Source organism: Callorhinchus milii, unplaced genomic scaffold, assembly GCF_018977255.1.
Source record: "Callorhinchus milii isolate IMCB2004 unplaced genomic scaffold, IMCB_Cmil_1.0 Scaffold5, whole genome shotgun sequence".
Lineage (NCBI taxonomy): Eukaryota > Metazoa > Chordata > Chondrichthyes > Chimaeriformes > Callorhinchidae > Callorhinchus > Callorhinchus milii.
The window spans coordinates 67965148-67990695 of NW_024704746.1; the positions used below are offsets into that span (position 1 = coordinate 67965148).

General features: G+C 54.7%; 1 protein-coding gene across 1 annotated transcript in view; it reads left to right on the top strand.

Annotated features, from left to right (window-relative positions):
* The window catches only part of pcloa (piccolo presynaptic cytomatrix protein a), a 113941-nt gene that overhangs the window by 9837 nt on the left and 78556 nt on the right, over nt 1-25548 (top strand). The window contains 8 exon segments of the mRNA XM_042335464.1: nt 16235-16639; nt 17393-20056; nt 20139-20228; nt 20231-20417; nt 20420-21504; nt 21544-21814; nt 22976-23992; nt 23995-24947. Of these exon segments, the coding sequence (XP_042191398.1) occupies nt 16235-16639; nt 17393-20056; nt 20139-20228; nt 20231-20417; nt 20420-21504; nt 21544-21814; nt 22976-23992; nt 23995-24947 (6672 nt within the window).

The window sequence follows — 25548 nt, forward strand, 5'->3', positions numbered from 1 at the left end:
TCTTCAGCTCTGCAATGTCGAGAGTAAATATTCAAAGCTCTTCAAAGCTATTTTATTGTCAAAGCACAGAGAGTACAGTGCAGGAGGAGGCCATTCACTCATGGTGTCTGTGCTGGGGCTCGCTCCCCCATTGGAGCTCTCTACTCTCACCCCATTCCCTGCTCTCTCTCTCTCTCTCTCTCTCTCCCCATGGTATCTGTGCTGGGGCTCGCTCCCCCACTGGAGCTCTCTACTCTAACCCCATTCCCTGCTCTCTCTCTCTCTCTCTCTCTCTCTCTCCCCACCGTGTCTGTGGATTGTGACTCTTCGCTGGGTTTCTGTGTGTGTGTGTGTGTCAGACACACAGTTGACCAGTTTTGTTGCCCTTGGGAGAAGTTTATCATTTCATTTTCCAGTTACATAACTTGTCCTCCCTGATTATTATTTTTTTCATAAATCCCCCAATAAAGGTCAATCTGAGTTTATCACAGCTCGGCCGGGAGACATGTCAGCCCGGCACAGTGGTAACTCGCTTTCTCTCTCTCGCGCCTCCTCTGAGTCAGAAGGTTGTGGGTTCAAGGCCCCACTGTCAGGGCTTGGAATCACACAGTCTCAGCTGATGCTCGGATGCAGCGCTGGGGTGGTGGTGGGGGGGGTGTCGGAGATGCCATCCTTCGCATGAGACACACAGTAACCCGTCAGCCGGGTGTCTGACCCACACAGAAACCCATCACCGTGACCGGCCGGGTGTCTGACACACACGGAAACCCGTCACCGTGACCGGCCGGGTGTCTGACCCACACAGAAACCCATCACCGTGACCGGCCGGGTGTCTGACACACACGGAAACCCGTCACCGTGACCGGCCGGGTGTCTGACACACACGGAAACCCGTCACCGTGACCGGCCGGGTGTCTGACACATACGGAAACCCGTCACCGTGACCGGCCGGGTGTCTGACACACACACGGAAACCCGTCACCGTGACCGGCCGGGTGTCTGACCCACACGGAAACCCATGTATAACGTTTCCATTTCCATCTTTCTCGCTCTCCCTCTCCCCTTATCTCTCCCTCTCACTTTCTCTCTCCAGAGTGACACAGTGCTTAAATGATTTTGGAAAGTGTAAGGCACAGGTTGGCAAGAACAACAGCAACATAGACTGGATAGATATTTGGGGTGTGCACGTTTGTAGGGCTATGGGGAGAGAGCGGGGTGATGGGATTCATTTGGACAACTCTTTCAAAGAGCCGGCAGAGACACGATGGGCCGAATGGCCTCCTTCAGTGCTGTATAATTCTCTGATTCTATAAACATCAATTTACATTTGTACAGCGCCTTTCACGACGGTAGGACATCCCAAGGCGCTAACAACAGCTGAGACTGGGGGAGGGTGGGGGAGTGGAGACCCCAGAGTGTGTGTTGCAGTGGGAGGTGGGAGCGAGGGCGGGATGGGGGTGAGTAACCAGGGGGTTTTAACCAGCTAAAATCTCACGGCTTGCCAAGCCTACACGGCCTGCGGTTGGACCATTGCCACAGCAATCCAGCCGGCCATTTGTGGTGTAAATGAGCCGGGGGTTCGAGCAGCCATTTACCATAAATCGTCCGCAGTGGCAGATGATGGGCAATTATTAATCATGTAAATGAGACCTTTCTGGAGAGAGAGAGAGAGACAGAGACAAGTAGCCTGTGCTTCCCATTTCTTCCGTGTGTATCTCTCTCTCTCTATCTTGATTCCTTAATTACACACTTCAACGAATTGGGGTTAAGAGTGTCAACAACAACAACAACAGCTTGCATTTGCGAAGGGCCCTTCCCCCAGGGCAGCGTGTCCCAACGTTTAACAGTGGACGTTAAAGATCCCGAGGCGCTATTCGGAAAGAGGAGGGATTTCTCTCTCTCTCTCTCCTGGTGTCCTGGCCGACAATTCCGCCCCACCTCCCCCAGATAAAATTGGTCGCTCGCTCCACGACCCTTTGTGGGACATCGCTGTGCGCGATTGCTTCAGCGCTCTGGGACGCTAACCATGCACGAGGGGAGCTATATAAATGCCAAACATCGTTGGCGTTGTTTCGCCCACAAATACGCAGCCACCGCACTTCACAGTAATTCCCGCGAAGCACTTTGACGCATCTCAACAGCGAGATGAGGCACTGTATCAATTGCAAGGATTATTATTAGCACGTAACCACGGGGGAGAGAGGCTCCCCCCCCCTCTTCAAGGCAGGGGCTTTGAGCTCACAGACCAGGCTGACGCAGGTTGGCAAGAGCCAAGACTTAGGGGGGGAGCCCAGAGTGTGTTTTGGGGTAACGGCTGGAGTCTAACCAGCTAAACGCACACATAGTTTGGCCACTGAGAGAGAGAGAGAGAGAGAGAGAGCGCTGTCTGGCCAAGCTTTCCCGCTGCTTGTCCAGCGAGGACCCCCCTCCCTGTTAGTTAGGGCTTTGGCTGTGGGGTTACCAGGAGCTGAGGGGGAGGATTCCCGGCCCCCAGTGACTGGTCGGCCCTTCCAGGTCCTGCCGATGGGCCGGGCTGTGCTGCCATCAGCAGTGAGTGCCCTGGGACACTGCGGCCCCTCCCGGCTCAGGAACCGGGGACTGGAGACCGGCACAGAGAGGGGAGGGGGGGGTCGATTCCCCCATTCCGTGACCAGGCAGGTCACCTGGGAGCCAGTTCAGCTCCGAGGAGATCCCGCTTACCTCCCTATCATAACAGGAGCTGAGTGGGAAGAATCTCTGGCCCCAGTTTGCCCCTCCCAGGGCTGCTGACGGGCCCGGCTCCTGAGTTCAGTTCATGGCTGGAAGAGCTGAAGACCTATTGAGCGTCTTGCTGAAGCACTTTGTGGGCTTAATAAGCTTCTTTCAGTGGCTCCAGGGTTGGTGCTCTCAGTCCATTATCAGCTGATTTTTTTTTCTTTCCACAAGCACTTAGAGTGAGAGCCACTTAGTCCGGATGGAACCACGGCAGCTCTTAAACCCAACCTATTCTCTCCGCCCCCTCCCCACACCTCCTTCTCCCTCCATCCATTCTCACTCCTGTTTCCAGCTGCTGAGGCTCTGGTTTCCTTCTGTTACCCCCACCTCAAACGTCTGAGAATCTACCCCCACTGGAGCTCTCTGCTCTAACCCCATTCCCTGCTCTCTTTCTCTCTCTCTCTCTCTCTCTCTCTCTCCCCATGGTGTCTGTGCTGGGGCTCGCTCCCGCTGTGGGGCTCTCTCCTCTAACCCCAGTGAAACTCAGGTGTCCTGTCCGAAAATCCCTCAGGTAAAATCGATCATTTGCTTCATTGGGACATTGCTGTGTGCAAATCAGCTGCCAGATTCGCCTGCGACAACACACAGTCACTAAACTTGACAGCAAACCCCTGCGAAGCGCTTTGAGATGTTTTTCTGACATGAAAGGCTGTGACGTCCCCAAGTCCTTTTGCGGGTAAACGACCGTGAAGTGCGGCGACGTATTCCCAAGCAGACGACGGCCTTTTCCCGCGAGACGAGGAGCCCTCAGTGAGCCGGGAGGGGACAGGTCGGTTGGCATAGAGTTACCGCCACTCTCCCTTTAGCAGGTCACACTGCGCAGGCTGAGCAGCGCGGAGGATTTGCTTGTGACCAGCGCCTGAAGCAAGGAGACAAAAATATCTCCATTGAAAAGAAGGAACTTGCACGCCATCGCATTGAATCATCTCCCAGCGTCTCTCCCACAGACACGCGGTCAATTCACTTGACAGTGTGTCCCGTCGAAGACGCGATAAGGCTCTGTATCAAACGCCAGGATTATTTTTTTTTATCTCCCAGGTCACGGCAAGCAAAGCATGGCCCTGGTTAGCGATTTTCCTCGATTATCGATCATCAACATAAGGATAATAATCATAATCATAATCCTTGCATTTGACATGGTGCCTCCTCATGTCAGGGAGTGAGAGGAAGGAAAAAGTGAGTGAGATGGAGCAGACGGGGAGAATGAGAGAGAGAGAGAGAGGGGGGGGCGGGGGGTGGCTGGGGAGAGTAAGAGAAAAGGGATGGGAGGAGAGATGGAGTGGGAGGAAAGAGACGGAACGGGGCTTTCTCTCGCTCACTCTCTCCCTGTCTGCTCCATCTCATTCACTCGTTCCTTTCTCTCACTCTCTCCCTCACTCTTCTCCACCCAGCACCCCATTACCCCCACCCCCCGCTCTCTCACTCATACTCTCTCTTTCTCCCCTCGGCTCTCCCACTCACTCTCTCCTTTCTCTCAATAACTCTCTCTCTCTCATTCTCTCCCTCCCCCAACCTCCTGTACATTGCAGTCAAACGCAGGAAAATCTGAACTAATTTTTACTTGTGTTTAATCCGGGGTGAGTGCAGATGTTCGGGCCAGCTGTCCGGCTATAATATTATTGTAAAACCTCTCCTGTAGTGCCCTAATCCCGATGTTTCAGCCTTTCTTCCCCTCCATCTCTACCCCTTCCCCAACACCCCACCAATCCCAGTTTGGGCGCCTAATCTGTAGTACAAAGTATTTGCTGTGCGCAATTGGCTGCTGCGTTTCGCCCACAAAATACACAGTCACTACACTTTGCAGTGTATCCTGGTGAAGCGCCTTGAGACGTCTCGAAGACGCGATGAGGCGCTGCGTCGAACGCGAAGGTTATTATTCAGAGCATAAAAAGTGAGGTGAGAAGTTTAGACATTTTTAACACTTACATGAACACACACACAGACACACACACAGACACAGACACACACACACAGACAAAGGCACACAAATAAACACACACACGTGCGTGTGTTGTACACAAATGGGCTGCCTAGTTTGCCTACAAACACCAAGTCACTGGAGTTGACAGCATTGCCCCGCGACACACTGAGATATTGCGAGGATTACTATCGCGCCGAAGCCAACACTTGAGATGAGGAGTGAGAGTGAGTTGATGGGAGGTGGGGGGGAGGTGGGGGGGGGTGAGAAGACAATGTCCCACAAACAGCTGTGAAGTGAACGAGTGACTTGATCTTGGGGCGCGGTGGAGGTGGGGATGGTCGGGCTGGTCCATCGGAGGGAGAGAGAGAGAGACAGAGAGAGAGAGAGAGAGAGAGAGAGAAACTCCCTTCTCTTTTTCAGAGAATGTTGCTGTCGGCCGTCAGTCAGTGAGATCCACTGCCCCCGTTTTCTGGGATGAAACAAGACACTCGCCCGGTGTTCGGAGCTCTGGTTACCAGCTGGGCCCAAAGCAGGAAGCTTGGGGTTACAGTATTAGTAACAGCCGAGAATCGTCTCACAGACACAGAGAGCGAGAGAGGGAGCGCCCCTTCCTGAGACCTCAGGGTCTAAGAGCATCTTATCTGTCCCTCCTCGCATTCGCATTTGATAGGCTGCCCGGTCACGCCTTTGCGGCGTCTCAATCCACGGCTGCTTGTGGGGACGCCTGCCCTGCACAATCGGCTGCCGCCTTTCGCCCACTAAATACACAGTCACTACACTTTACAGTATATTCTGTGAATCGAAGCGCGTTGAGAGACGTCTCCGTGGTGACCTCTCCACTCAGCTCCTGCCATGTCCCTCGCCCGGCACACCCCACCATCGGCGGCCGGGCCTTCAGCCTCTATGCCCCTCACCCTTTGGAGCCCCATCCCACAGTCCCTTCACCTCCCTCCCTCCATCCCTCACCTCCTTCATCTCAAGACCCTCCCTTCGACCGCGCCTTCGGTCACCCTCCTACCCTACCCCCCCGTTCCCTTTCCTCCACCCCCTCCTGATCCCAAACCCCAGCTCGGGTCCAAATCCCTGACCGTCCAGTGCCTCGGGACGTGAAAGACGCCGTGTGTTGCGCTTGTCGCTGTTGTCTCAACCACACGATGAGTCGCTACATCAAATGCAAGGATTATTATCAATATTACTAACATTATTATGGTACAATTCTGTGAACTGTGTTGAGATGTTTGACCGAGGTGAGGAAGCGTTGGATCGAAGGCGAGGATTATTATTAACATCATCCATCAGACGTAAACGCAGCCTAAGACTAGGTGGAAGTTTGTCTCCCTGGCCCGGGTTCCATTGCTCCTGGCTGGGTGGGGGTTAGTGTGCAAACAGCCCCTGTGCCTGTGCGATCACGTGTATGTTAGCACAGCGGGAAAAGCATTCTAACGCAGCCTAGCAACTCCCCGTCACGCCGTCTCCCAGCACCGAAGGGAGACGACACCAAAAAAAAACTTTACAGGGGTGTTGGGGGGGTGAAGGGCAAGTAAATGGGACTGAAAGGATCGCTCTTTGAAAGAAAGATGGGTTTCCGGGCTGTAAATAAATGCCTGTGATTCCAGAGGGCTGTGACGTAGAGCCTGACTGTTGTGTTTGACGTGCAAAGCAGCCGGCCTCCATAATCCTTGCAGAGAGGGAAGCGACGCAGCCTTGTTATCTAAAATTAAAATCCCTAACGCTGCCCTGTCCCCGGCTTCCCCGATCAGCAAAGCACAGAACCTGGGGATTGGCGAAATAAAGATAATAATAATAATAATAATCCTTGCATTTGATGCAGCGCCTTATCACTTTGTTGAGACACATCAAAGGGCTTCACAGGATACATTGGAAAGGGGAGTGACTGTGTATTCTGTGCAGCAAATTGCACACAGCAGTGTCCTACACGCAGTCGTGGATTATAGGAACATAGGAATTAGGAGCAGGAGTAGGCCATTCAGCCCCTCGAGCCTGTGCCCCGCCATTCAATAAGATCACGGCTGATCTTCTAACCTAACTCCATCTGTCCGCCTTATCCCCATATCCCTTAATCCCTCTATCCTTTAGAAAGCTATCAATCTTAGTCTCGATTGAGTGACCGTTTCTTTTTTGAGGGATTATTACCCCGGAAAGCGATCCGCCAATCGACTAACAACTGGGATTGATGCATTGTCGGAGACGCCGTCCTTCGGGATGAGACGTTAAACCGAGGTCTGGTCTGCCTGTTGAGCTGGACGTTAAAGATCCCACGGCGCTACTCGAAAAGAGAAGGGAGTTTCTCTGTCTCTCTCTCTCTCTCGTGGGGTCTCAGCCAACAATCCCCCAAATAAAATTGATCACCAACTCCACCGGGACTCTGCTTTGCGCAAACCGGCTGATGTGTGTCACCTACGAAACACACAAGTCACTACACTTTGCAGTGTATCCTGTGAAGCGCTCTGAGACGTCTCGACGACGTGATCGGGGGCCGCATCAAACGCCAGGATTAGTATTTTCCTTAATAATTCATTGAATCTGTGATCAGAAGGTGCTGTTTTTTCCGCCCACCGCCAAACGGGTCTATTTTTCCAAGTTTAAAAACAAGAAATTGGAGGTTGGAAATTTGGACGGAAGCCAATTAGCGAAAGCGAAAGTCAATTAAACCTTCAGCCTCTCAGACTCTGAGGATAAGCGAAGGCTTCAGATGCTGGAAGTGACACATGGAAATGTGTGCCATGTGAACAGCTTCGATCCACATCGAACATCTGTCGCGGTGTACAGCTACTTCCCTCCGCTAACTCCTGTCCGCTTCATCCCCCCCACCCACCCCCCACCCCCCACTCCTCTGTCAGACTCCCTAACGCAAGACATTCTAGAGTAATCATCCTCGCATTTGATACAGCGCATTATCAGGTCTTTGAGACGTCTCAAAGCGCTTCACAGGATTTGCTGTAAAGTGAAGTGACCGTATATTTTGTGGGCGAAACGCGGCAGCCAATGGCGCACAGCGGCGTCCCCACAAACAGCCGGGGATTCAGTGACCAAATTATTGGGTTTTTTTTTGAAGGGATTATTTCCCCCGGAAAGCGATCCGCCAGTCGACTAACAACCAGGTTCTCACTTACTGCTGATAAACAGAGGCGCGTGTGTGGAGTAAGGAAACTTGGTTAAGGTTTCGCCCTGACCTGGGAATCGAACCCGGGTCCTCTCGCTTGCGAGGCGAGAGGTCTAACCCCTGAGCTACAGGGCTCCTTAATAACAGCCACAATCCTTGCATTCCAAATTTCGCCGTGTAACGTCATGGAGAGGTCGCAAAGTGATATCCCGTAAAGCGGATTGACTGCGCGTATTTTGTGGGCGAAACAAGCAAAGAAAAACGATTTGGTTTTAATGGACTTCCTTCCGAAAGGACGGCATCTCTCTCCCCCCCCCACCCCCCCACCCCCCCCCCCCAGCACTGCGCTGGAGTGTTAGCCTGGACTGAGGGATTGATGGCAAGGGATAGAGAGGATAGGAGAGCTCTCTCGGAGAGACGGCACAGGGCACGGCTAGTCTCCTCCTGCGCTGTAATATTCTGTAATGTTCCACATCACATCGCACACCTTGCACTCTCACGCCTGTGTGTTATAAATAGATTCCAGGAAGCGCTATAATCAAATCTCCGGCTATCCAGAGAGAGGGTGTAGGTATCACTCACGGCTTTAAGAGTGTCAGGACCATTCCTGGATTTCACATCATGATCGAATCTGCAGTAATGACCGAGACATTTCTCCCCATGGTGTCTGTGCTGGGGCTCGCTCCCCCACTGGAGCTCTCTACTCTCACCCCATTCCCTGCTCTCTCTCTCTGTTCCTTTCAGTATAATGTAAACGGACGGTTCTTAACCACATGTTTTTGTGTACAGGAATCTCTTCATTCTTCCCTAACGCACCGTAACAATTCATTAGATAAAAATCTGTGTGATCAACCCTTAATTAAATTAATGGAGGAAACCAGTTGATATAATGAGCAGTTAGGAGTGATTAAGCTTTGAATACAACGGTGACTTTTTCAATAGAATAATTACTGGGTTGAGCACTGGACGGATACATTCTGTGTACCAACACTCATATCTCCATGTTCATGTGATGAGTTATTTCAGTTGCTCAAACTCTCACCTCGGGGCAGTAGTTTGTTGGTACGAGAACGCCTCCCCTCCTTATGTTGGGGTCTTTGAGCTCACAGTCCAGCTCTGATGCTCCAGGTGTTGGGGGGAGCCCTGCATTGTCGGAGGAGTCGACCTTCGGATGAGACGTTAAACTCGGCTCCTTGTCTGTACCCCGTTGAATCAATGTGACTCTATTGGAAAACGAAAACGGTTTGGACCTCTCTCCCCCCGGCACTGCGCTGGGGATGTCAGCCTGGACTGAGGGACTGATGGCAAGGGTTAGAGATGACAGCTCTAACCCCATTCCCTGCTCATTTCCCCATCGTGTCTGTGCTTATACTCGCTCCCTCACAGACGTACACGATGGAGAGAGAAAGCGGGGAATGGGGTGAGAGTCGAGAGCTCCAGTGGGGGAGCGAGCCCCAGCACAGACACCATGGGGAGAGAGAGAGAGAGAGCAGCGGAATAGATTGCTGTGCTCCCCATTCCCAGGAGGTGAGAGCCAGGCTGGCGCTGATCTGTCAGTTTGTAACCTCTGAACTGTTTTAATTGACTTTGTCCAGCTTTACTCTGAGCTGCGCTAATGAAGCGTTGAAGAGCACTGCCCAGCCCTCGGTGGTGAGCAACACTGGCAATATCATGCAACACACCCGTTTACATTCTCATCTCTCTCTCTCCTCTCTCTCTCTCGCTCTCTCTCTTCGGGTAGTGTGTGAGCGAGAGAGAGAGAGAGAGAAAACGTGCGAGTGAGAAAGAGAAAGAGAGAGGCAGAGGGTGAGAGAGAGAAAACGCGCGCGTGTGTGTGTGGGAGAGGTGAGGGGTGGGGGGGGGAGAGCGCGGAGAAAGGGAGAGAGAGGGAAAATGTGCGCGAGAGAGAGAGAGAGATAATTTAGCTCAGTTAGTATTGGCTTTGTCTCGGAATCAGAAAGCAAAGTATTGGCTGTAGATCTACGCACCGTCCTGTAGCTCAATGGTTAGAGTGTTCGCCGAGCGAGCGAGAGGACCCGGGTTCGATTCGTGGGCAGGACGCAACCTTAGGCAATTTTCCTTACTCCACACCCACACCCACACACACACACACACCCACACACACACACCCACACACACCCACACACGCCTCTGTTTACCAGCAGTCAGTAGGAACCCGGTTGTTTGTCGATTGGGGGGATCGCTTTTCCGGGGGTAATAATCCCTCCAAAAAAAATTATATTAAAGGAATTTGGTCACTCAATCCACGGCTGTTGGTGGGACGCTGCTGTGCGCAGTTGGTTCCCGCATTTCGCCAACAAAATATACAGTCAATTTCACTTTACAGTATATTCTGTGAAGCGCTTTGAGACGTCTCGAAGATGTGATATGGCTCTATATAAAATGCACAGATTATTATTATATTATATTATATTATGGGGCAGGGGCTGTTTGTGGGAGTAGCAGGCTGCCCGCGCACACAATAACAATTCTACGCATTTCAGGTCGGAACCGTGTGAGTCACAGAACCTGTGCCAGTTCCCATCACATCACTCGCAGCTCAGGCACCAAAAATAGCCCCTCACCCCGTGGCCAGGACACAGGGTAGGAGCGAGAGGAGACAGGTTCAGCCCTGATCACCGGTCGCTGGCGATAACACATAGCTTGGAACATCTTACACCCGCTGACAGATCATTCTCCCCCTCCGACCCTTAAAAACTGACTTCCCACCCACTCCCCACTCTTTCCCCACCCACCCACCCACGGAGCTCTGTAACGTGGTGGTTAGAGCGCTCGCCTGGCAAGCGAGAGGACCTGGGTTCGATTCCCAGGCAGGGCGAAATCATAGGCAAGTTTCCTTACTCCAAACGTCTCTGTTTACCAGCAGTGAGTAGGAACCCGGTTGTTAGTCGATTGGTGGATCGCTTCCCAAGGGGAAGAAATCCCTCAAAAACGATATGTAGTCCTACAATCCACGACTGTTTGTGAGACGCTGCTGCCGCATTTCACCCACAAGTAAAACAAACAACAAATAACACTTGTATAGTACCTTTCACCTCGGGGAGGGTGGTCCTATCTGGACAAGCAGTGTTAGTTTGGAGACTCTTTAGCATGGTAATGGGTTTCCGCGGGTGCCAGACACCCGGCTGACCCCCAAAAAATGTAAATGTAAAAATTTACCGAAAATGTATTTCCCTCACAAATGGACGACTATATTCTGAAACTCATAACTGTGTTGAGCTTTTCCTAAAGCTGCAACAACTCAGCCCGGAAAGAATACATATAAACCCCTCCTGTCTCCACTCTGTTCGACGTGTTATAGCACAAAGTGAATAATTTACCGCTGAAAGCTGATTAACACTGACAGGTTTCCACCTTTCTGTTCAGTAAACTCAACTGTGAAGTCTCTCACAGCCTCATTCCATGATCTCTCTCTCTCTCCCTCTCTCTCTCTCTCTCTCTCTCTCTCTCCCCCCATGGTGTCTGTGCTGGGGCTCGCTCCCCCACTGGAGCTCTCTACTCTAACCCCATTCCCTACTCTCTCTCTCTCCCCCCATCGTGTCTGCGCTGGGGCTCGCTCCCCCACTGGAGCTCTCCACTCTAACCCCATTCCCCCGGTGATGGGTGTATATGTGGAGCCTGGCATGTGAGCCGCAAAATACACAGTCACTGCACTTTTTCAGTAGAATTCTGTGAAGCCCTTCGAGACGTCTCGAAGACGCGATAAGGCGCTGTACCAAATGCGAGGATTCTCGTTCTTACTGATATTGGCTCCCGGAGAATGAAGAGGTTAAGATCTGAAACGCCTGGTGTCTGTCTCCCTCAGGTTACGCAATCCCCGGTATATTAATGGAAGTGACAGGAACACACTCCCGACTGCACAGCGCTGTGCCATCTGCTGAAGGCAGCAATGGACAGGTGTCTCTATGATGTAGGCTGGGAATCAAAGAGCAGGCAACGAGGCAGTGTCCCCGAGCCGTGGCTACACTGCGCCACACCGACTATTCCACGGGACTCAATAGCAGTGATAATAATATTAATAATAACTCTTGCATTTGACTCAGCGCCTTATCACGTCACTGAGACGCCTCAAAGCGCTTCACGGGATACACTATCAAGTGAATGGACTGTACATTTTGTGGGCAAAATGCGGGCGGTCAATTGCGCACAGCAGCGTCCCACAAACAGTCGTGGATTGAGTGATGACATTTTTTTGGGGGGGGAGTGGGAGAAGAGAAATGAGTTTCTCGCGCTCTCTCTCTCTCTCTCGCTCTCCCTCTCTCTCCCGGTGTCCTGGTTCACAATCCCCCAAATAAAATTGCTCATTCGCCCCCTGGCTGTTTGTGGGACCACAAAATGGCCATTATAGAAGACAGTCAGTACGCAGAGCAACAGGATATGTACAGCAAGGAAACAGGCCATTCAGCCCCAACTAATCCTTGCCTGTGTTTATACTCTACACGAGTCTCTACCCACTCCTTCATCTCTCCCGTATCCTCCCATTCCCTCCTTCCCTCCCTCCCTCTCTCGCAACGTGCTATGGCTTGTAGGTGCTATCGTGTGAGGTCTTTGGGGGGGAAACAAATGCGACGTTTTCTCAAAACAGATTTCATGTGATAATTCAAAACTGTTAAGGAACAACAACAGTATTGCAGAACAGTTAATTATTAATTAACTGTTTGTGGGACCTCACTCTGCGCAAAATGGCTGTTAATTGTTAACAGTTTGAGATCTGAACGACGTTTGTCTCACCCACTCCCCACATCACCAACAACAAGATTACATTTGTACACAGTAGCGCCTTTCACGTCAGGAGGACATCCCAAGGCATTGGACAGTGAAGGGTTTGCACCTGAGTTGGGGGCTGCGATCTTGTCATAATTGGTAACCGATCGATAATAATAACAACAGTAATAATCCTTGCCTTTGACACAGCGCCTTATCACACCTTCGAAACGTCTCGAAGCGCTTCACAGGATACACCGTAAAGCGAATTGACTGAATATTGTGGGCGAAACGCGGCGGCCAATTGTGCCCAACGGCGTCCCCACAAACAGCCGGGGATTGAGTGACCAAATCATGATTATTATTTTTTTAAATGAAACAATTTTTTGAGGGATTATTTCCCCCCTCCCCCGGAAAGCGATCCGCCAATCGACTAACAACCGGGTTCCTAATTAATGCTCGGTAAACAGAGATGTGTGCGTGCGTGTGTGGAGTAAGGAAACTTGCCAAAGGTTTCACCCTGACCCGGTCCTCTCGCTTGCGAGGCGAGGGCTCTAACCGCCGAGCTACAGGAGTCCGCAGAATGTGCTATAAAATGTCCTATGTTTCCCCTTCCCCCACCTTCCCATCTGGTGGCTCTTCCTCAGGGTTAGTGAAGCGTGAACACAGTGGGAGTGTGACAGCCTCCCCCCCCCCTCCCCTCCTCTCCTCTCCTCTCCGCTAATTATAGCCTCGCTGATCTGGATGCTTGCCCACAATCTCAGCCCAGTCACTCGCCTGGCGGCCACCACACCACACACCACCAGTGCCTGACAGCCACCTCCCCGTCCCAGTCTTCCACACCTTCATTCCTCCTCTCTCTCGCTCTCTCTCTCTCTCTCTCTTTCTCCCCCTTCTCTCTCTTCCCCCATCTCTCCCTCCCTCCCTCTCTCTCTCTCTCCTTCTGTCACTCACTCCTTCTCTCACTCACTCCTCGCCCCCTCTCTCTCTCCCCCTCCCCTTTCTCGTGCTACCCCATCTCTCTCTCTCTCTCCCTCCTTCCTCGCTCTCACTCTCCCTCTTTCCCCCTTCTCTCTCTCTCTCTCTCTCTCTCGCTCTCTCTCATCCTCACACTTCCTGCACCCTCTCCCCCTGAGCTCTCACACGTTCTCTCTCTCTCTCTCCCCACTCTCTGAACAACACTGCAGTCACTGCAGCTCAGGCTAAGTGTCAGCTTAGCGCGTGATTCCAAGTCCCGATATGGGGTCTTGAACCCACAAACTTCTGACTCAGAGGCGAGAGAGAGAGAGAGAGAGAGAGAGGGAGAGCGCTACCACTGAGCCAGGCTGACACACTGTTAGTTTCTCTCGTTCTCCATCGCTGGCTCCTGTATTTAAACAATAATCCTTGCATTTTCAATCCTTGTAAGTTCACTTACAGAATGTGCTCTTGATGCAGCGCCTTCATCACAGCGCCTTATCGAGACGTCTCAAAGCGCTTCACACTGTAAGGCGATGGGATTGTGTGTGGTTTGTGGTGCAAGAGAGAGAGAGGAGAGAGAGAGAGAGAGAGAGAGCGAGAGAGCTATTTATAGTGCCGACTTAGCTGTTCATATTCAGGGCCAGTTTGAAACATTCATGATTATTTGCTCTCCTTTTTCTCTGAATTTTAATTGGATTTTCTCATCCTGTTCAGGAACTGCCTCGCCTTCACATCTCTCTCTCTCTCTCTCTCTCGTTCTCCAGCTGCTTCACCTGAAATAGCTCATCATCAGATGAATCTGTTAACGTTCTCTTTGATGCCAACCTCACCCATTTGCTTGATTTCCCTGTGAAGCGCTTTGAGACGTCCTCCTGTCACGAAAGGCGCTGTATCAAACGATACGATGTGCCGGGTGGCAATCTGAGCCGGGCGAGGCTAAGGATATAAGGATTATTAATTATTATTTATAGAATTATATTAATGTCTAAGTGCTTTCTCTAGCTCAGAGGAGGAGCGGGTGGGGGGGGGGGGGGGGGCGGGGAATGGCATATGCCGCATCGTGAAGCCAATTCTGGACTTCGAGGAAATGATTTGAGTCTCAAAATAGAAGCTGTGAGGATTTACACAGATAAAGGCCAGATCTTTCTTCAATCCCTCCATCACTGGCCGCAACCACCCTCCCTGGGTGGGTCCACTTGTTAATTGCCCGCTGATCACACAGAAATTGCGAGTTACCTCGACCGTATTTTACTTCAGCCTTCAACCCCCCCCCCGGGTATGCCATCAACATATTACATCAACAAATAATAGAATTACATGCCTTTTTATTAATTTTGTGGACCGATGCAGCAGCCGATTTGCCCACAGCAGTGTCGGGCAAACAGTCAATGAAGTGAGTGACCAATTTTTATCTGAGGGGGATAAGCACTGCATTAAACTGTCACTCTACACACGGGGGCTCAAATCTATATCCTTCAGACCCAGAGGCTTAGGCCACCCTCCTACCACCCAACCTCCTTGCCCTCCACCCCCTCCTAGTCCCAACCCCCAGTTCGGGCCCAAATCCATTACTGTCTTCGCAACGTGAAAGGCTCAAAGGCTCTGTGTAAAGGTAATGTGTTGTTGAGATGAGAACAGGAGCGACTGAGCCCAGTTTACACCTTACCAGCTCAGCTCTGTATATTTAGCTCCCAGCTATTTATAGTTAAATGACTTCACCTGTCAGCTATTAATAGTTAACCAAACGAGTTGTCACGTTTAACCCGAATAGCGTAATCAACGCTTACTCTGTCCTTAGGAATGAGGTGTTAAACCCAGGTCCCCTCCTGTAGGAGAACACTTCACACTGAATCCTGTGAAGCGCTTTGAGACGTCTCGAAGACGTGATAAGGTACCTTATCAAGTGCACGTTTTGTAGGTGGACGCAGCAGCCAATTTACGCGCAGCACCATCCCCGCAAACAGCGATTGAATGAGCGACCAATTTTATTTAGGGGATTGTTGGCCCGAACACCGGGGAGGGAGAGAGAGAGAAACTCCCTTCTCTTTTTGAATAGTGCCTACAATTTGATCATTCAATCCACGGCTTGTGGGACGTTGCTGTGCGAAAATTGGCTGTTTCTTTTGCCCAGAAAATGCACAGTCACTCCACTTTAATAATAATAATAATAATCCTCGCATTTGATATAGCGCTTTTCATGTCGGGAGGACGTCCCAAAGCGCTTCACAGAACACACTGTAAAGTGAATTGACTGTATATTTGTGGGTGAACGCAGCAGCCAATTGCTCACAGCAATGTCCCACAAACAGTCGTAGATTGAAGATGACCAATTTATTATTGTTTTTGGTTTGGAGGGATTATTATTTACTTTACAGTAAATCCTGTGAAGCGCTTTGAGACATCTCAACCGTGTGATATAGAGAGCCACATGAAACGCAAAGGTTAATTACCATCTGTTATAATTAACTCATCACAAGCTGCTATTTTCCGCCCAGGTTTGGGGTAAGTATTGAACGCTGTTTGTCTGTGAAGTGTTGATGTCCTGGTTTGATTTAGCAACGGACACTAGTCCTTGGCTAAACCAGGTGGGGAATCCAGAACGTGGTGTTGGGGGGGGGGGGCATCATCTTAACCTTAGTGCCAGGACATTTAGGAGTGAAATCAGTTTTCACCCAAAGGCTCAGTGGGTATCTGGAACCCTCTCCCTCCCCCAAAATATTTGCCTTGATTTATTGGTGGCGTTTAAACTGAGGACTGTTTGTGTGTTGCAGGTGAAGGAATGGCTCTGTTTGAACTGTCAAACTCAGCGGGCGCTCTCCGGGCAGCTCGGGGAGCTCGGCAAGATGCCCCCTCCCCTCCCAGCCTCGTCCAAGGTGCCGGCCAAGCAGAGCGGCCCCCCGCAGCCCGCGGCCCCCAAACAGCAGCAGAGACAGGGAGGGTCCGTCCCAGCTTCATCGGCGGCCAAACCACCAGCCCAGCAACCGCAGCCGGCTCAGCCGAAAGGCAGCCCGGCACAGACCGGCACCGCGGGACAGGGCCTCACAAAGGACACTGGACAACAGAAACTTACCGCAGCTCAGGACACCCCGAAAGATACTCCGCAGAGCACCCCGAAGGACACCGAGCCACTGGTCAGCGCAGCACAGGGCGCCCCAAAGGACGTGGAGAGGAAGGAGGTTGTGCCGGGGGCAGTCGGGCAAAGGCACAGAGAACGCCGGTCCACCCACAGAGACCCCCCTCGAAGCCCCCAAAGCGGGGAAGGGAAACGAAGAGAAGGTCACAACCGTGAGTATCCACCACAGCGCTTTCCCTCTTTAATCCATTGCTACGTTATTTCTCTCCCCCTCCTCCCCCTCCCCCTCCCCCCCCTCCTCCTCCCGGGCCCTCCTGCTCCCCCCGAATTGTTATTGGTAATTTATTAGGGGCTTCGAAACGTCTCGAAGAGCTTCATCACAGAAATAAACTGTAAATGTTTCGTGGGTGCAACGCGGCAGCCATGGTGGGGTGGGAACGAGCTTCAGGGACTCCGAGCTCACAGTCCAGGCTGACACTACCGTGCGGTGGTGGGGTGGGGGGGGGGGGGCGTGGGGGGGCGAGAGCAACAACAACGACGACAACGTTACATTTATAGAGCTCTTTCGCGTCGGGAGGACGTTCCCGAGGCACTGGACGGTCAGTGCATTGTCGTAGGCGCCGTCCTTCAGGTCAGGCGCGACGTGGGATTAGTCACCGGTGTAGTTATTGGGTTAGTTACTAAATTAGCCTAAACCGGGGTGAGACGGGTCAGGGGTCAGGTTTTGGGGGGTGTCAGTGGGCGGGGTCTGCAGGCTCTCAGCCAATCTGCTTTCCATCAGCAGGTGGGGGTGGAGCCGAGGGGCGTGGTCTTGGGGGCACAGCAGCAGCAGCAACAACAACAACAACAACAACAGCAGCAGCAGCAGCGAAGCCCCCAGGGTCTGAGTGACACGGGCTACTCATCTGACGGGATCTCCAGCTCCCTGGGTGAGACCACCAGTATGGTGCCGGGCGAGGAGAGTGGACTGTTGAGGGAGCCGGCCAGGCTGGAGTCGGTATCTCAGGAGAGCAGCCCCTCCAGCCCATCAGACCTGGCCAAGCTTGAGAGCACGGTCCTCTCCATCTTGGAGGCACAGGCCGGGGTGCGGGGCAGCGAGAGACCCGGCCAGGGGCTGTACGGAGAGCAGGAGAGAGACCGTCACAGGCCCAGGACACTGTCCATCACCCCAGAGTCCTACAGCTCGGACGAGGAGGACCTGGAGGACATCCAAGAGGAGGATGAGGAGACCCTGGAGGAAGATGGATCTCCGAGGAAGGAGCGTAGGGAAGGCAGTGGTCTCCTGGACGAGGCCGGGGACCGGAGACAGAGATACGACTCTCTGGAGGACAGCAGCGAGAGCGAGAACTCGCCCAGACCTCAGCGCCGGGGGGCGGGGGCAAGGAGGGTCAGCATGGGCTCCTCCAGCAGCAGCCCAGCCTCGGCCGATGAGGAGGGGGACGTGGAGGACTTCATCCGCAAGCAGATCATCGAGATGAGCGCTGAGGAAGAGGAGGACGATGAAGAGGCCTCGGATGAAGAGGACTACATCCGCAGGCAGCTGAGGGAGATCGGAGGGAAGGAGGGGAGCAAAGCGCAGGTGGTCAAGCATCGACGGCTGGTCAGGAAAAGCCCGGCCGGGCACGAGGAAGAGTCTGGAAGGAGGCATTCCTGGCATGACGATGACGAGGAGGATCTGGGAGACTACGACAAGAGCCCCGGGGGAGTCAAGTACCGGGAGACCAAAAGCCAAGAGAACGAGGAGATGTCCACCCAGGCCGGCGGGGGTCTGAGACGTTTCAAGACCATCGATCTCAACAGCTCCATATCCCAGAGGAAGCCAGAGGAGGATGAACCTGAGCTGGAGATGGAGAGCTTGACGGACTCTCCCGAGGACAGGTCCAAGGGCGATGCTTCGTCCAGCCTCCACGCCACGTCTAGTTTCACCCCGGGCACCTCGCCCACCTCTGTGTCCTCCCTGGACGAGGATAGCGACAGCAGCCCCAGCCACAAGAGGGCGGCAGGCGACAGCAAACAGCAACAACAACGCAAAGCTAGACACCGCTCACATGGTCCTCTCTTGCCGACCATCGAGGACTCCTCGGAGGAAGAGGAGATGAGGGAGGAAGAAGAACTTCTGAGGGAACAGGAGAAGCAGAGGGAGCGGGAGATGGAGCAACAACAACAACAGCAACAGCAGAGGAAAGGCTCGAGCAAGAAGTCCAAGAGAGACAAGGATGAGTTGAGGGCTCAGAGGAGGAGGGAACGCCCCAAGACCCCGCCCAGTAACCTGTCGCCCATTGAGGACGCCTCTCCCACCGAGGAGCTGAGGCAAGCGGCCGAGATGGAGGAACTCCACCGATCCTCCTGCTCCGAGTACTCGCCCAGCTTGGAGTCAGAGCCCGAGGGCTTCCAGATCAGCCCTGAGAAGATCCTGGAGGTGAGGAAGGTCTACCAGTTGCCCACTTGCGTCTCACTCCACTCGCCCACAGAGGAGAAGCCTCACAAGTTGCCGGGGCTGGCAGAGAGGTTCCTGAGGAGCGCCGAGGAGGCTTATGAGCAGATCGTGCAGAAGCCGTCGGACAGGGACGCCAAGAAGGTGGAGGTGGTGGTGGCAGCAGAGAAGGAGCCGCTGTACGGTGGGATGCTCATCGAGGATTATATCTACGAGTCTCTGATGGAGGACGGCTATGCCGCCGGCTCCGGGCCAGACCCTGACGACGGGATAAGCCGGAACGCCGAGCTCGGAGTCCGGGAAGAGGCGGCGAGGAAGCTGAGATCTCCAGATGAGGTCTATGAGGAGATGGCCAGGAGGAAAGTTGCAGGGCGCACCCTGGAGGGAGCGGGCGAGGGCGGTCTGCCGGCACGGCAAGCCGAGAGTCCGGCCAGCCTCCCCGCCTCGCCGGAACCACCCGCCGGGAACCAGAGACGCCTCCTGGACGCTGACGCGGCTTACGAGGAGCTGATGAGGAGGCAGCGAGCTATACTGACCCCCGGCACCAGCCCCACCCAGCCCTGCTCCCCCGAGGACACACCCGTCCCCGCCCCCGCCCCCGCCCCCAGCCCCGCCACCCCCATCAAGGCCAGAGCCACGCCCCCAACACACGCCATCCCCGACGTGAGGATCACCCAACACTTCACCGTGGAGGAGGAGGAGGAGGAGGTGGTGGTGGTGGAGGCGCGAGAGGAAGAGGCGAAGGAAGGGGAGGGGAGGAAGGGCAGAGTCGTGGCGGCACAGAGTCAGGCAAAACCCGCACTTACTTCAGCACCCAGTGCCTCGCCGCCAGCCGCCTCGGCCTTGGGCTCAGTCACCGGGAGGAGAGAGGGAGCTGTGAGGGAAGGGGATTCGGTGTCGGTCACAATCCCTCATGCAGGCGTTGGTGACGTGAGACCGAGCTCAGCCCCGAGCCCGGTCACACCGCACTCCACCACGACTAAACCCACGCCCACACCCTCCACACCCACCAAACCATCGCCCGCCCCAGACCACGTGGTCATATCGGTGCCCCCCGCCTCGGAGACCACCACCACCGTCACCGCGGTAAACGGGCAGGGACAGTGGCAACCAGCCGTTACCACGGCCCCCGGGCGGCATTTCCCGGTGGAGATTCCTCCCGGAAAAGCTCCCGTCAAACGTAACCTTCCCGCAACGCCAAGGGCAGCACCGGGCACCGCGCCCACCTCCTCCTCCTCCTCCTTGGCACACACCGCCATCCCAATCCCCTCCCCACCCCCGCCCCCACCCTTACCGCCCCCCAATGCCATCGCCATCCCCAAGCCGTTCGTGACACCGAAAAGGAAACCCCCAGTGCGGGGAGTGGGACCCTCGCCGGTTACACCAACAACCACCAAGCACCATCACCCGTCACCGCCTCCCGTCCCACCGAAACCGGCAAATATCCCCCCGGTTTGGTGTACACGCCTCGCCCCTCCGTCCCCCCCAAACCCTCGCTGCCCCGTCTCCCCGTGACCTCCCACAAGCCCGCCCAGAGCCAAGGGGTGGTCAAACCATCCTCAACCCCCACCTCCTCGTCACTGTCCCTCAACCTGGTCTCTCCCGGCGATCACCGGCTGTTCATGTCATCCCCAACTTCGCCCAAGTCCTCCGTCCACCCGCAGACCGCTGCCTATGTGGTCATCACCCTGCCCTCTGAGCCCAGCACCCCCACCGAGCCGGTCAGCCGGCTGGTACAGAGCACCGCGCCCACACCCGGCTCCGTGTCCGTCCCCCCACCGCTGGTCAGCTCCGCGATGCCCTTCCCCAAACCTCCCGAGCCGGGCGGTGGAGCCGGTTATGTCCTCCCTTACACTCATGCTCACGTGGCAATGGAGCTGAACTGGAGCTCTCGGCCGGACCCAGTGACGGTGAGGGACAGGAACAGACTGCCCTCGGAGCTGGCTGGTGCTCTGGAGAGGTTCTCGGGCCGGGAGGACATGCCGTTTTCCGGGGACTCGGAGGCGGTCGTTGACCTCCGCACGCTCTCGGCTCTGGACTTTGCCGAGCGCGGGGTGGACCTGTCCACCGGCCCCTCAGACACCAGGAAGCAGGAGTCGTCGGCAAACACCACCAGCAGTGCCGTGCACACCGCCATCGTCAACCTGAGCACCGGGGCCCAACCCCAGCCTCCACCACCTCCTCCCCCTCCACCGCCACCGCCCCTCGTCAACGGGCACTGCGCCGCCGTGACCTATGACGCCTCTTTCCCAGTGGACCTCGTTCGCTCGGTCACCGTGCCACTGCCTCTCCAGCTCATGGCTGAGCCGGCAATCAGGGCTTGCGTCCTAGCCCAGTCCGCCGGCGAGACCCCCATCAACCTTTCGTGCGCGATGGCCGGGGAGAAGTGGGTGACAACGGGGGCCAAACCAGTGACGACAGCGCCGAACGGCTGGGCGGAGCCGGAGATGGCGGCAGTAGACCTGAGCACGGGCAAACCTCTACGGTTGATGGTGGCTGTGGACGGGCTGACGGGTGTTGTGACCACCAGCGCCGTCGTGACCAGAGCCGCTGGGGCAGAGGAGCAAGGTGAGGAGGAGGAAGATAAGCCGGTGGACCTGACTGCCGGCCGGCGCAGCGTGTGCTGTGACGTGGTCTACCGCTTGCCGTTCGGCCGCAGCTGCTCGGCGCTGGGCGTGGCGCCCGAGGAGGAACGGTACGGCTACCGAGGAGGTTACCGAGACCTGGCCATGAAGCCGTCCATGTCCGACACCGACCTGACCCAGGCCGGACTCTTCCTGTACCATAGCCAGCAGCCGGTGACGGACACCGCTGTGGACCTGACGTCGGGCAGAGGGACGGCAGGTCAGTACGGCTCGGCCACTGACCTCTCTCTCCGGCTCAGCTTGCAACATGCTCTCTCGCAACTCATCTCAGGCTGAAGCCAATCCATCGGCCGTCTCCCCTCTTCCCCCCCCTCCCCCCTCCCCCTCTTTCATAGGAGTTCCTAGACCAAAGTCCATCTGATTGGCTTCCAAGGTCTATCTAGTTGGCCTTCCACCATCTTGGTAATGTTATGCTATAATATTAATGGAGATGTTGACTTAATCAATCATTGGCGTTCACTATCTGTCCATTAGTCTACGACAGACTCCAAGGCATGAGGGTGAGGAGAACACACCAATGGTGGAAAAGCTTTGGGAACCGAATCCTTGGTCCAAAAGTTGCCTTGTTTTTCTCCTGAGCAGATTACACTACTACACTGCCATATTCTCATGACTCCAATTGCTCATATACGCTGTTGACCCCACAAAAAAGCTTATTTTTATAGGAACAAGAGTAGGCCATTCAGCCCTCGAGCCTGTTCCCTTAGATCATGGCTGATCTGTACTTCAACTTCCAATTCTCTGAGAGAAATCTTCGTGTGACTTTTGTGTTGCTCAATTGAGGGAGAGAGAGAGAGAGAGAGAGTGAGAGACAGAGAGAGAGAGAGACGGACGGACTTAATCATCTCATCACTTCTCTATTATTTTTTCCTGCATTTTTTATTCATATATATTTCAGACCTGCACGCAAACGGATGACCGACCGACCACAGAGATCCCAGGAATCAGAAAATGATTATTATTATGATTATTACTTATTACCATGATTATTATTTGTTGCTTGCTTATTTTTTGGGGGCTGCCTCTGTCTTGATCTGCATGCGCCTGCCTGCATGCCCTCCCCCCAATAAACCACACTCAACCATCGCTTGTTGGTGACTCAGAGTCCAATGATCCCATGGAAGATTTGCATGCAACGTGACTGAATTTGCCTCGACTGAAGACCAACAGAAGGGTGAGAAAGAGGAGGGAGGGGAGATGATTGCTTTGACTACCTTTCCCTTTCCAAACCCTCTCTACCACCTCCGCTGCCTGCCAAGTTGGGCTTCCCCCCCCCCACCCCTTGTGAGGGGGGAGAGTGAACGAGCGGAGTGGCAGAGGGGAAGGGATTGGGGCTGTAACTGTGACCCTGTTTTTACAGGTCAAGTAATGGACTATACGTCAACCATCACCGAACTCCAAGACCAAGGATATCCGGAGACACGGCAGGTGATTTCAGCCGGTGGGGTGTCTGTAGCCCCCCAGTATCCCCAGGCTCGGATGGCCATGTCTGTAGGGGGTCACTACGGGCTGCCCAGCATCCTGAGGTCCTCAGGAGGGGTGGTCTACTCCTCCGTCGCTACCCCAATCCCCTCCACTTTCGCCATCACCACCCAACCAGGTTCCATCTTCTCCGCGCCTCTGGGTGTCCACGCGTCCGAGCCTGGCCTGGTCCAGCCAGTCACCGTGGGCTTCCAGCTCGAGCCGGTGGGATCGGGGGCGGGACCGCTCCCTGGCGCACCCCCGGAGTTGGAAGAACTGGTGGGGGGTGGGGTCTCGGAGACCATCTTTGGGGAGACGGAGTTGGCTCAAACCTTGGCGAGCGAGCTGGGCTCCTCCGCCCTGGACTCTCCCGGCTCCTCCGAGCTCCTGGTGATGGAGCGGGAGATCCTGGAGTTCGAGAAGAGGAAGCAGCTGCGGTTGGCGGAGGAGCTGGAGAGGGAACGCCAGGAGATCCAGATCTTCAGGGAGCACGAAAAGCTCATTGTCCAACGGGAACTCCAGGAACTGCAGTCCATGAAACAGCAGCTGCTCTATCAGCAGGAGGAGGAGCGACAAGTCCACTTCATGATGCAACAGGAGACCATTGTCCAACAGCAACTGCAGCTGGAGCAGATCCAACAGCTTCAGCAGCAACTGCAGCAACAGCTCGAGGAGCAGAAGATACGACGGATTTACCAATACACCACCAACGCACAAGGGGTTGGCGAGTTGGCCACCGAGGCCGGGCAGGATTGGTACCCGGCATCAGCCATAGTGCCGGACCCCCCCCAACCCCCTCCCCAGGCCCCTCCTCAGGCCCCGCCCCCACCCAGGTCCCGCTTACACGGCTCCGTCTCGGAGATATCCCTGCGGGAGGCGGACCTGAGGGAGGGCCGGCCCCTGAGGAAGAGGGGCTCCATGCCCGCCTGCGAAGCGGCCAGTACGCGGACGACTCCGAGCCGGGTCCTCGGGACGAGCACAGGACTTGCAGGAAGATCGTGAGCAGCGGCGTCCAGACCGACGACGACGACGAGGAGGAGGAGGAGGAAGGGGAGGGGGAGGAAGGCGAGCGCTGCTACACCGGGCGACGACGAAGGTCCAGGAAGAGCGTGGACACCAGCGTGCAGACGGACGACGAGGACAACCAGGAGAGCTGGGACATTCCCGCCAGGAGGAGGCGTTCACGAGGGGCCAAGTACCAAGACTCCGGCAGCGCCGAGCCAGACAAGAACAAGCGACCGCACGCCTACGGCAAACTCGGCCAAATCTCCGTCCAGACCGTGGCCGAGATCTCAGTGCAGACGGAGCCAGAGGGGAGCCTGGGCTCGAGGTTCCCCTCCATCCGGGCCAGGGTGGACCCCACAAGGGGGGAGTCCAAGGTGGAGATAGTCAAGCACATCTCAGCGCCAGAGAAAACCCGCAAGGGCGAGAGTTTGGCCTGTCAGACAGACACCGACTCAGACATGCAGAGCCCACAGTATCTGAACCACCAGACAGCGAGCGTCACCTCGCCCCCCAGGCCGGACAAGAAGCGACCGACGCCCCTGGAGATCGGTTACTCCAACCAGCTGCGGGCGGACTCCTCGCTCCAGGTTGTCCCCTCCCCGCCCAAGTCGCCCAAGGTTCTCTACTCCCCCATCTCGCCCATGTCCCCCGGCAAGGAGATGGAGACCAGCTTTGTGCCCTATGAGAAGGGGGTGGCCGTTGACCTGAGCGTCCCCATGGTGGCGACCCCCGAGCCGGCCAGGAGCCAACCCTCCAGCCCCAGGACCATCAAGATGATGCAGAGATCCATGTCTGACCCCAAACCACTCAGCCCCACCGCGGAGGAGAGCTCACGGCTCCACTTCCAATACTCTGACGGGTACTCGGTGAGCGAGCAAATCTCTTTTTTCTTTTTTTATTTGGTTGATTGTTTGGTTGTTTGGTTGGTTGGTTGGTTCTTTGGTTGTTTGGTTGGTTGGTTGTTGGTTGGTTGGTTGTTTGGTTGGTTGTTTGGTCGGTCGGTTGTTTGGTTGGTTGGTTGGTCGGTCGGTTGTTTGGTTGGTTGGTTGTTTGGTTGGTTGTTTGGTCGGTCGGTTGTTTGGTTGGTTGGTTGTTTGGTTGGTTGTTTGGTCGGTCGGTTGTTTGGTTGGTTGGTTGGTCGGTCGGTTGTTTGGTTGGTTGGTTGGTCGGTTGGTTTTTGGTTGGTTGTTTGGTTGGTTGTTTGGTTGGTTGGTTGGTTGGGTGCTTGGTTGGGTGGTTGGTTGGTGGTTGGTTGGTTGTTTGGTTGGTTGGTTGGTTGTTTGGTTGGGTGGTTGGTTGGTTGGTTGGTTGGTTGTTTGGTTGGTTGTTTAGTTGGTTGGTCAGCCGGGTTCCTGACACTGGGTAGTGAACCAAAGGGCTGAGAAGTTTGACATTGTTGGTTGCTGTGGATTGTCAGAAGCATTGATGTGCTTCCGAGCGGAAGGTGACAGCATAATTTCACACGTC